Source organism: Convolutriloba macropyga, chromosome 5 (genome assembly GCF_964194025.1).
Source record: "Convolutriloba macropyga chromosome 5, txConMacr16.3, whole genome shotgun sequence".
NCBI classification, from domain to species: Eukaryota; Metazoa; Xenacoelomorpha; order Acoela; family Convolutidae; genus Convolutriloba; species Convolutriloba macropyga.
In genome coordinates this window covers 3,804,377-3,816,984 of record NC_134472.1, presented here as the reverse complement: position 1 = coordinate 3,816,984, position 12,608 = coordinate 3,804,377, and the positions used below count along the sequence as shown (strand labels likewise).

The window sequence follows — 12,608 nt, the reverse complement described above, 5'->3', positions numbered from 1 at the left end:
GCTAGACGGCGTCAAAAAAGACAACAATATAATTGAAAGGCTTGAAAAAAAATTAGCTGATTCACTTGAACCAGATAAAACAGTATATCTGAATTCCTTTGCAGGTTTAATTTTGACAGTTTTTCAAAATATTAAGAGCTTTCGTCGTATTTCTCAGCTGTCAACCAAGATGAAATTTGCTGGAAAAAGTATTTCTGGATCGTTGAAAATTGCCAATGCTTTCAATCAACATTTTGCATCTGTTTTCAAAGAAGACACGATCACTCTTTCAGTGCCACTCGCTTCAGCAGACCCCACAATTTGTCTAGAAGATATGTATTTCACTAACAGTGAAGTAAAATCAATGATCTTTAGTTGTCATTCGGGTTCTGAGTCCTACGATAAATTGTTTTCTTGAAAACTTTTTCAACTGCCATTGTCCCAGTTGTTACTGAGATGTTTAACAAAAATATAAATCAGCAAGAATTTCCAAAAAGCTGGAAGAAAGCAATAATTTAACCCCTGCATAAGAAAGAGTCGAGAATTGACATAGAAAATTACAAACCAGTGTCAAAGAATATTATGCGCGCTTTCCCTAATTTTCGAGAAGTTATTGTATAGAAAATTTAGGAATCGCTTATGGAAAAATTTAGACAATCGCCAGCATGGTTTTAGGACCAAGCATTCTACAATCACTCAAATGCTCCAGTATTGTGGAAAAATTTTTCGTTGTTTGAATGCTAAAGAGTCTGCTTTAAGCATTTATCTCGATATTGCAAAAGCATTCGATACAATAAATCACAATGCAATTTTGTTGAAGCTTATGCATTTTGGACTTGATAACCAAATTCTCAAGTTTTTTGCAGATTATTTATCAAATAGAATGCAGTGCGTGTTCGTTAAAGATGACTACTCGTCAGAGTTAACTGTTACGAGTGGTGGTCCACAGGGTTCAGTGTTTGCGGTTTTTATGTTTGCTGTGTACATTAACGGCCTTCCATCTCTAATGGAGAACAGCACATATCTTTTTGCCGATGACACAAAAATTATTAGAAGTCAAATGAATTTATTTTAGCTACAAAATGGTATAAACAAAGCTATCTAATAGTCAAAAGAAAACAGAATGGAATTCAACAATTCAAAGTTTGAAGCTATATGTTTTGATGTAAAAAAGTTAGATCAGTGAAGTGTCCACTTGTATGCAGATGATACAGAAATTACATGCAAATCTTCGGTGAATGATCTTGGTACAGTTATTACTAATAATTTGAAATGGGACAGTCACATCAATCAGCGGCTAATAAAGGCACAACAAAAGCTTTTTTTCTTGAAGAGAAACGTTCCCTTTTCTACAAATACGAGAGTAAAAGTAAGTTTATACACAAATTACATTTTATCAATTCTCCTTTACGCGTCATATGTATGGTTCTCGAATTGACCAATCTGCAGAAAACTAGAAAAGATGCAAAGACGAGCGCTCAAGTGGGCTTTGAATAAGAAATTTTGTACAGATAGTGACTACAATCCGAGCATCATTTACAACAATTTGTTGGCAATCAGTTTTCTTTTGGTTCGAAATGATCTTCTTATGCTGAACAAAATTTACAACTGTGATACTGCCCTTAAGTTTGATGATTATTGGAAGTTTTCAAGGGACCACGCAGTAACCGTTCTGCAGCAAAACAATTTTTGAGGACCAATTTTAATTGAACGAAATCAGTCAAATTGGAAGAGTATTTTGTATTGAGAGTTGTGAAATATGCAAATGTTCTCACCCAGCGAAATGACATCTCAACTTTTGACTGGACATGTCCAACAGTGTTATTTCGGAAACAGCTGAACTCTCTGTTGATAAAGGCTATGAACTTTAAATACTATCAGTATCCTGTTAATTGGTCCTGCTTTTGTAATTAATTAACAGAGTGATTCCAGCATCGCGGGTACCAAGTCAATTTAATAATATTAATAATAATATCCAAGCATAAATCCGCCTAAATATATTTTACCAAAATTTGGAACTGATTTTTTCAAATGTAGGTTTCCGAAAACGGGCATAAGTCCTCAAATTTTCCAGCTATTTTAGCTTTGACTCCACTTAAAAATCTATTGGAATGAAGTCTCCATTGTAGATCCGAACCAAATTATAACAAATTATTTATATTCTTGTCATGCTCTCGAAGCACTACTGAAAAAAAACCAATTAGACAAATCAGCATAAGAAACGTCAATTTGAGGTGTTTGGTTCACACGCCAATGATTGGCTCACACGCCTCCGTGAAACTGTCTGTGTGAAGATGAGCTCTTACTTAACCATAGCTTCAGGTTGGCCAAAGCTTGACCAATGTGCGCTGCAATGATGGTACCACGTGAAAGTTTCAGACGAAAAAAAATTCTGCTCATAAATAGATCAGTCTGAAATGTGGGGAATTATAAGAAAAAGAACAGCTGAGAAGAGGACGCTGTGGCCTAATGCTGCTCCGCTGCGATTACGCAGGAACCACAATTATTATTATTAAAATATACACTATATTTCCATTTGAAAATTTTGTCAGACGCGACCTATCTTGTGATGAATTCAGAGCAGCACTTGTCTATATGTTAGAGCGAAAACAGTTATTTTGAGCGCCGTTTCCTCATTTTAAAGGAAGATGGTTATACCGCTGATAAGTTATAATTACTGGTAGTCGTCTTTGTCTAGTAAAAACTTTAAGCATTCTAAGTTCGGGCGACCATTTTAATTATCAGAAATTACTTAGCACTATAATTATTAGTGAGAAACTGTCGTTCCTACGAGTCATTCATTAGCGGATTGCGATGTTGGGTTGGCAGAATTTTGCATTTAATAATTACTATAGATCATTTTACTGGTTAAAAAGAACCTAATAATTGTTCCGACCACCTTGAACATCCACTCGAGATTCCAGGGCAGCAACCAGTTAAACTGTATATTGTTTATAGTTCGAAGCTCACGGTTTTTATGTATTACAGTTTTTTTCAAAATCGCTTTGAAAAAAATGTGGTTTTATCAATCGTAAAAATATCGCTCCAATGAACCATTTAACAGCCAATTGACACTCTGGATTGGCAGACTTTTGGATTTTAATTTGTTTATAGATAAAAATACTGAGTAAAAAAATCTTAATAGATTATGTTTAGTTCCAACCAAATTAAAAGCCAGAAATTCCGGTAGAATCACCAACACTAATTGTAAAATAATTTGAATAATAAGCATGTTTTTGGGCAGAAGTAAACAAGCATTGTAAGGAAAATTTCACACTTCTCACAACACAAAACAACTTTTTTGTCAACTTTTCAATCAGTCCCAGTCTCAGTGCATAGAACGGATTCCAGCCGAATTATTGGACTATCAGGGACAAATATATCACATGATCTTGAACCCTCGAGAGAAAGAGTATTTGAGTATAATAGCACAGCTCTTCACGAAGCACTTCTTGACAGTATCAGTATCAAAGGTTGCATTAACCAAAACAATTTTTCAAATGTGAGCTGTAAAAAATGAGGAGTGGTCGACAGAATTAGATGCCTAACTGTAATCATTGTGCATAGACGATAGCAGGCAAAGCTGACTCGAATAAGAAAGTGTTACACGCATCTATACATTCAAGAAAGCTGGGCCATAGAATCACTATCTGAATACGCATTTGGTTATAATTGCGTTGAGATAGACCCGCATTGACAAATACCGACAAAAAAGACGTACGAAGCGTCGTCAGTTTTTGTCGGTTTCATCGGTTTTGCTTGTAAGAAGCGACGGTTTTTGACGATTTTTGTCGCTTTTGTCGAAAAAATCAGTATTGTTGCAAGGAGCGTCGGATTAGTCGGAATTGTCAGCTTCAACGTAGGAAGGGTCGATTTATATAAAACAGTCATCATCTTGTCAAGAGAGAAACTAAATAACTGAATTCGAAATGAGGGTTGCAGAAGAATTAAAATTTAAGTACTTGTCAGCAAATGATATTTATGAAAAAAAAACAATTAAGCAAGACGCGGGAAATAAAACTTGGATGAACAGACATAAATCTAGACAGCGGGAAGAAAAGTAAAATAAAACATGAATAATATTGAAATGAAGGGAAAATTAATTTGAAATAAAATCCTACATTATATTAATTTTACTGCAGCAAATTTTTGATTGACATACACCATATCTGACATACCCCTTAGATATGTCAACAAATGATATTTATGAAAAAAAACAATTAAGCAAGACGCGGGAAATAAAACTTGGATGAACAGACATAAATCTAGACAGCGGGAAGAAAAGTAAAATAAAACATGAATAATATTGAAATGAAGGGAAAATTAATTTGAAATAAAATCCTACATTATATTAGTTTTACTGCAGCAAATTTTTGATTGACATACACCATATCTGACATACCCCTTAGATATTTGACTAATTTAGCACATCAAGGAAATTTTTGTAAACTCAAATTCTTTACAATATTAGTAGTTTATCTCCGGTTAAATATGTAGTAACAATATCTTTGCTGGTTAAGATAGCTAGTGATAGTTAATAATACACAGTTTTAACCGTTTTTTTAGTAGCAGTTTCAGTCAGAGTTGTTATTTAGCTCTGCTTTAAAAACTGTCAGAGAAAAGGCGCCATCGGGTGCCGGGATCCTGCTGTCAGCGAAATAGTGCACTCGTATGTCAGCAGGCGAAAGAAACTTGTCGAATGTCTGGCGAAATGTTTTTTTTTTCGAGGGCCTGTTCCGCTGCCGCTTTTAGCATTTCGATGATTGAAGCGTACATTTTCAATGTCTCCGGCTCGAAGTTTAAATAATGGTTGGGCTTCCTTTAGGGACTCAGAAGAGGTGTCAAAATAACCAAAATAATCCTTGCGTCTGCGGGTTTGTCCGCTTGTGTGTTTCTCATTATTTTCATCTTCAGCGTGGGCAGAAGGAATTTGTTGTAGGTCTGATGGAAGTGCGATTGATGTAGCTGGTAGTAGCATTTTGCCAGCGAACTGTTCAATCGGGGGAGATTTCTGTTCTCGTACGGCCGCAAAGTTAGGCATTTTTGGGTCTCCACCCCGCGCGGCCTGTGCTATAACTGACCTGGAGGAAGAGAATCCGCTGCCGGGTTCATATCGTTTGTTTAATTTTTTGTCTCCTTTATTTTTTCTCAAGAAATCTTTAATCTAGTTTTGGATTTCCCCTCAAATAAATTTTTTCCTCCTGCCTTCATGAGTTTCTGTTCAATCCGTGACCCTCGTTTGTCGGTGTATATCTTCAGAGGAGCCTGACGTTCGAGTTGTGTGCAAAATTTGGCAATGTTGTCGATGCGGACCGTCACGATTGGTTTGCCGCATTCTTAAATCTTGGAAATAGTTGGGCTCTTTGTGACGGTGTTGGAACCCGGGCTACCACCTCGTAAAAGCCTTCCAAATTCTTCTTTGGCCTCTTTTTGTCGTTGAATTTCGGGCCCAGTTTTAACTGGACTGCGCGCTCGGATAAGCAGATCGCGCGGCAAAGGTTACTCGATCAAAGAAATCGTCGTTCACTATCCTCACTGTTTTCCTCCCTCTCGTACACTTCGCAGATTGCTTGTGTCATTCTCTTCTCCACTTCGGCATTGCTACAATATCCACTGATCCGATTGTCGTCCGGGTGAGTGGCGTCTGTGGCAACTGTGTCTTCAATTAAATAAAACTTTTAATTACCCTCTAACGACAGATATGACAGCTTATGAGAAGTACATATTAGGCTAAGCGGGGTGTTAGGTTTTCTACCATTTTTGTTGTTTTCTGTTTAAATATTGAGGTATTATAATCCTTAACGCCTGCTTTAGGTTGAAAGAATTTGTAGCCAACTTTTTTCTTTAGAACATGCAAGTCTAATTTTAATGTTCGGTATTAGTCTTTCTTCGAGTCCAATTGCCCGATGGTCATTAACTCGTGCTTCAATATCTATTTGTTTTTTTTATAAAAATTCTTTACCTGATTTCCCACAACACATTTCGCTTGATCAAATCGGATTGTACGTGAGTTACCATGGTTTGCCATATGAATGATTAAAGTTTGTGCTAAATTTGGGTCTACTTCTTTTCCGAAGCTACATGCGGCAGGTTATTTGGAAAATCGGTCTATTGCTGCTAAAAAGTATATTTCATTTTGCTTTTCATTAACAATAGGCCCTCAAAATCAATTTATATTTCATGGTTCGGTTCAACACCTGGTATATGTGAAGTAAATTGCTTTGCGGAAATTATCGATTGAAGATTCTCGCCAATAGTTGTGCCAGGTATGCATTTAACAATCAGCTCTTTAAACATTTATGGCCATCAGCGATGTGTAGCCATACATATCAAGCCCCCAAATACCCGGGTGACATCAAAGATACAATCAAAGATATAATTTTTTTGCACGTCATCTGTACCTTTGCTTAATATTAAAACGTGATCTAAAAACTGGTTAGTTTCAAGGTGTGAATATGGCTGACTGTAGGCATTTTTGAGATCTATTATTGAGAAAAAAGAAGTGTTTTGCGGCGCATTATTGGTGAGAAATTGATTCAATCACGTTTTCTATGTGTGGCATTTGATATCAATTTTTTTGGGTCGCTCTATTAAAAATTCTGGAATCTAGTGCCAACTTTTTTGAGTGATCTTTTTTAACTGTGACTACATTATCGGAAATAAAGTACTGATCTGGACAACTGGCTAGCTCTATCATATGTTTCTTATCAATTAATTTTGTAAGTTCTATGTTTACTTTATCATGTAAGTTAATCGGATCGATCCTTTCTGTCTCATGTTTCGGCTGAAAAGTTTATTATGATTTTCCAACTTAGCTACATAATTTTTGATCTTCCAATGCGAGTAATTAGTTTGGGAATATGTGTTGCTAATTGTTATTTGATTGGACATTAAGAAGTAAATTTGTTTACTTTATTACTTTTTGTAGATGGAAGTTGCCTAACTGCAAGCGCCAGTTGCTCGAAGAGATCGCGGCCGATTAATGACTTGAAGCCGTCTGCTACTACTGTGAATAAACCACAATTACTACACCTTTTACCAAGTGCAAAACAATTATCGTTGCGACCTGGAGTTCACAACAATCTGCAGTTTTGGCAGTGGAATGCTGGAGGTCGGGCAGCTTGTTTTGATTTATATTTTGTAGATGACCAAACCGCTGGTCGAATATTAGCTGGGTATTGAATCGCATTCAGTCTTGTCAGGACCCGCGTTTTCTTATGAAGTGGGATTTTTTGCTGATCTCTCAAATCCAGTTCCATATTGATCGCTATCGCAAGGTTTTTCCTGGATTTCACCGTTTCTTTCAACTCGATTGGATTTCGGGATCTATTAGATTAAATATAAAGACATCTCTTATGATTGCCTCTTCTTTGTTTTCGAAGTCACAGTTTTCTGCCAGTTTTCTAAGTTTTCCGTAGAACTGTTTGACTGTTTCGCCTCTCTGTTGTTTCGTTATGAGAAAAACATGCCTGTCGTATATTATGTTTTGGGGTCTGATAAACGCTTCTTCCAACAGAGTTCTGCTAACAGGGCTAGCTTATATTGAATTCTTAATTTTTCCCAACGAATAGGTGGGCCTGAGGTTGGTTTGTCTCAAAATGAGTCAACCCCCACAGGGGTTCGTTTGTTTGCTGCTTGTGCCATGTCGTACTTTTTTAAATTAGTACAGTCTTCGCGGAGCGAGATGACGGCTTATTTTCTAGAACAGATTTCGCTGAGCGAAATACCCAATTATTGTGGGCCTTAGTTTTGCGGCACGAAATCAAAAGAGAAACTAAATAACAGATTTCGAAGCAAGGATTACAGAAGAATTATTTTAAAAGTAATTGTCAGCAAATGGTATTTATGAACAAAGCATTGATACACGACGCGGGAAGTAAAATTTGGATGAACAGACATAAACCAAGACATAGGAAATGAAAACAAAATGAAAGAAAATTAATATTGAATTGAATGGGAAAACAATTTGAATAAAAATGCTACATCATATTGATTTTTTTGCACTAATTTTATGATTGATGTACACGTATGACAGTTTTGATCAGAAAAGACGAAATTGTATATCAAAGATTCCAAAAAAAATCATTTCTTTTACGACCAAACATGCACAAAAAAATTAGCGCATCAAATTGGTATTTGTCAACAAAAACAGAAGATATCAGTAATGCAAGCATGTTTTAAAAAACAACCGAATTAAAAAATTGAGTTCTATAAATGCAGAAGGAAAAAGTAAAAACTATGTTTTTGAAGAAAAGCTTCCCGAACATTTTTTGTATGGGAAAAGTTTTAGATGAGAAATAGAGGGCTATTTGGATGAGAAGATGGGCGGAGCCAAACAGCAGCGTTTATGAAATCGAAACATCAATGTCCTTTGCACAACGCGAGGCAGGTAAACTTACCAGGAATCACCAATAAAAGAGCCATGATTCGTCTTACATCCAGAACTGACAAATAGCGTCTCAAGATCAAAGAACACTAAAATTGAAGCCCGATCAAAAAGATGTTACTTATTGCTCCAAAGCAGTATATGCAATGTTATCATCCCGTTCTACATTAATCAAAATGTCCACAAGAATCTTCGCATTTGAGGAGCCTCGCAGCTTGAGGATGAAAATTTGGAAAAATGACCTCACAAAATTGGAAAAGATAGCAGAGCGATCAACACATTTGCCGAAATATGCGCAACGTTGTTCAATTTCATTCAAAAAACGACGCAAGAAAATTACGCATATCATCTGAAAGAGCTGAAAAAAGCAGCAGAGATACCAAAATCCCTCATCGTGCAAAGGACAGCGCCTGCTTTGTCATCCATAATTTTTTTCAAAAAATTTCTCATTTTTGTTGAAATTTAAAGAACAATTTTGAAACAAATGTAGAATGTCATTTAGGGTTTCAATGCGTCGTACTCAATGTATAGGCTTTTCGGTAACGTTTTCACTTAATGGTTTTTTTCAAGTTTGCGTTAAGTCTACACGATACTTGTTAGCAATATTAAGTGGTCTAACTCACTTCGTATGGCCATTGAGGCCAACTGTTGGTAACAATTATCCCTAATGCACGAAAAAATGGTTTCATCACTCAACTCTTCCCATTTAGGTTTTTAATTGAACTTAATTTTTTTTTAACTCTGCACCTTCGAATCAGTAAAACCAGGCTCGATTAGTTAGTTTGAGTTTCTCCTCAGTTCTGCGGGCAAGCTCTCTATTTTGCGTTGTAGGAGTTGGGTTGCCCGAATGGAGTCAAGTTGCAAGATTAGCTTCAACTTAAAATATTTTAAAAATGCTAAAAATTTCTAACATGCTAAAAACTCATTTTTGGCTGTAGAAAAAAAATTGTTCTTTTCCTTTGATTTGTAACTACTACCGTTATTACATTTCTAAAGAAAACTCGCTGGGCGTCAAACTTAAGAATCGCCCTTCACACTCTGAAATTGTCTTCTCAAAACGGTTTTGGTGATTCGCAAACTCAGAAACTATGAGAGCTGTTCAGCCACTTAATGTGCTACCTGCTCATCCCGTTTTTGAGGATGAAAAGTCAAATGGGTCAGATGAAAAACCAGAAAAGCGAAAAATCGCTTAAAAAAGACCACGGTACTATTATAACTGCTAAACTGCGTTTGAGAGCAAGTAATAAACTATTTTAAATCAATGAAAATTTCCGTGTTGATCGGGCTACCCAGAAAACAGCCTGCTCGGCATAATTTTGTCCTTCTAATTATCTTTTTTCTTATAGTCAAAGGTAGGGAGAACTGCAATAACGAAGTGCGAACTGCAATAATGGTCCATTGCACGAGTTGATAAGAAACTGATATGGTCTGCGATGTGATTCATTACACTGTTGCTGGCCATAATTATGATGTTAACCAAGCTAATTGTCAGTTCAATTTCTTCGAAGTTAAAAAAATTTCATTTCTTTCAAAATGCAGTATTCACTACAGACAAAATGAATGACCGTACTTACATGTATAATATTCTGGGGTCCAGCAATCCAGAGGATCACCCACATATCCAGTGAAAGTTGTGGTTAATGCCAGGTAGAGAAAAAAGTAAGTGGAATAATAAAAGTTCAATCTGTCAGCGAAGGTTGCCTGTTTATACTGTTTCAGATCCTTAATATAATCAAAAAGCTGTTCTAGCATCTTTAGCCGTCGATATCAAACTTACTTCGATAAACACGTCTCAAAAATATGCTCTTGAGTGAAAGTAACTCTAATGCTCTACTTGGTTATATTTAATTTGAAATCAGCTTGCCTGGTCAAAGTGCTGTGAGATATTATACGTTATAACAACGTTTCTTTAACCAAAATGCCTCTGGCTAAGTGCTCAGAAGCTCAACTTGAAAAGACGTTTATTCTTCTAATAAACAATAGACTATTCAAAAGTTATGATAGCATGCACGATTAAAAAGCGTTTTGTCAACAATTCATCGATACACGAATCACTTGTCACACAATTTTTGAACACAGCATACATTTTTGAAGGCAAAGAAAGTTGAAAATATGGCACCGTTTCCTAGAAGGAGGAGTACCCAGAAATTCTTGTGAAAGGCAATCGAATTCTTGTTATAATTTAGCTTTAAGGCTCTTTTAAATTGCAGCTTTCCGTTTTCCAGAATTGTTCTCTATGTGATGACAAAAAGTCGGTTATTAGATGCAAATTAGCTCAATATATATTTATAAAAAACCCACTTTTGGTTAATTAGAAGCAACCTTAAAACTATAACTGTTACATGTAAGTGGTGTAAAAATGATAGGAGCAAATTTCAAATTATAGCTTGCAATGAGATTATCAACAAGAGCATTTACACAAAGCCAACTTTAAATCACTTCAAAATTGCCTCAAATCCAGTCCAGTTGGAAAACAATATATATTGCAGCAGCTTTCAACATCATGGCAATTTATTCTTTTATCAGTAACTCATTCTTATGATTTTGTACAAATTAAAAGTAACTTTCATATTAGACTTTAATTCCAATGGCAGTTCTTATTCATGTTGCGATGAGGGCTAATTCTTGGGTTCCATGTCGTTTCAAAAGCTCAATCATGCACTGCGTTCTCATTGGAGCTTTTCGAGGCATTAAGTAGCTCTATCTCAATGTAGGGTTCTTAGAACATGGGAGGTCCTCGGCCTCTGCCACCTGGCCGTTTCACGGGTCTGTTGTCCTAAAAAGAAAAGAAGCTTATAGCTTGGACAAAAAATAGACCTAAAATAACTAGGAATTAATTCGAAAAAAGTATTTAGAAAAAATCTCGATCAAAAAATCACAATTGAGAAAGCAAATTTTATGAAGGCGTAGGATATTAGGCAAAAACACGATAAGGCCAATAAAATAAAACTCGCAAGGGAAAAATCGCATAAGGCCCCGGGATTATTAAAATTCTAACAAAACAACTACGCTTTAGAGCAATTAACAACAGTACTTCACAGTCCACTTGAAGCTATAAAGTATTGAAAGCTATCAAGTACACATGTATAATAAACTGTCTTATTTTTTTTAAAAAAACGTATATAATTTATATACCCGTCGGTAATATTTAGGCCACAGAATTGAGCAAAAATTCAAGTGAAAGAGTGGAGAACCTAAACGGTGGAGTAAAGTGGAGTTTTGACGTCTTTATTCCAAATAGTTGAAAAACTCTTTCTAAAGTTGCCATAATTGATGGTTGGACCTAAACTGAAATGCTGAAAATGCTCAATCAAAAATTTTTAAATGTGTGTAGAGACAATTTTCAAGGAGTGTTGAGTATTTCATAGCGTCATTGGGACTTCGAAGTTCAGTTTTTAAGTGTTTTAAACGGTATCCGCCTAATGTCCACAAAACTTTACTTTAAATTTTCCGCCTAATCGATCAAAAAATCACAATTGAGAAAGGAAATTTTATGAAGGCGTAGGATATTAGGCAAAAACACGATAAGGCCAATAAAATGTTCGTAACCATTAGCCTAAAACTATGCCATTAGCCTAAATGTTTGAATTTGAGATTTGTGGACATAAAGCGAGTACCAATTAAACACATATAACCGACTAAAATCGGGCGAATTGCTCTTAAACGACTCGCGATTGGTTGGCTTTATCAGTAGTTAGCTGCTAGCTAGGTTTAGGTAGGCTAGCTTTAGTTTAATTGAAGGAGCGTCGGATGAGCGCGGCGAGGGGGGGGGGGCTCGAGCGCGCTGGGTAACGACTGGAAGGGGAAGGATGTGAAGGGGTGAGGATTACGGGGGTGAAGTGGTTTTGGGGTTAAACGCTTAGAATCGCCCTTCACACCATGAATTTATGTCTTGGAAACAGTTTCAGTGAATCGCATAAGTACAGTCTAGCAAGCCGAAAGGTTCTAAGAGAACTTATTGTCCTCATGGCGTTGCTTGTTATCTCGTTTTTCAGGACGAAAAGTCAAAAGGAAGACGAAAACTCGGTCAAGGGAAAAACCGCATAAGGCCCCGGGATTATTAAAATTCTAACAAAACAACTTCGCTTTAGAGCAATAAACAAACAGTACTTCACAGTCCACTTGAAGCTATAAAGTATTGAAAGCTATCAAGTACACATGTATAATATACTGTTTTATTTTTTAAAAAAACCTAAATAATTTATATACCCGTCGGCAATATTTAGGCCACAGAATTGAGCAA

The 12,608-nt window shown here is 36.1% G+C and overlaps 2 protein-coding genes across 3 annotated transcripts in view; both read right to left on the bottom strand.

The window, feature by feature from the left end:
* The window catches only part of LOC142339054 (innexin unc-9-like), a 55,664-nt gene extending 45,454 nt beyond the window's left edge, over positions 1 to 10,210 (bottom strand). The window contains exon 1 of the mRNA XM_075388712.1: positions 9,940 to 10,210. Within this exon, the coding sequence (XP_075244827.1) occupies positions 9,940 to 10,117 (178 nt within the window). The 5' untranslated portion in view covers positions 10,118 to 10,210. The remainder of the gene's footprint in view (positions 1 to 9,939) is intronic.
* A 518-nt stretch (positions 10,211 to 10,728) lies between these two features.
* Positions 10,729 to 12,608, bottom strand: part of LOC142339055 (T-complex protein 1 subunit eta-like) — a 235,886-nt gene continuing 234,006 nt past the window's right edge. For both annotated transcript variants that reach the window (XM_075388714.1, XM_075388715.1), the window contains one exon: positions 10,729 to 11,141. In XM_075388714.1, the coding sequence (XP_075244829.1) occupies positions 11,085 to 11,141 (57 nt within the window). In that variant the 3' untranslated portion in view covers positions 10,729 to 11,084. The remainder of the gene's footprint in view (positions 11,142 to 12,608) is intronic.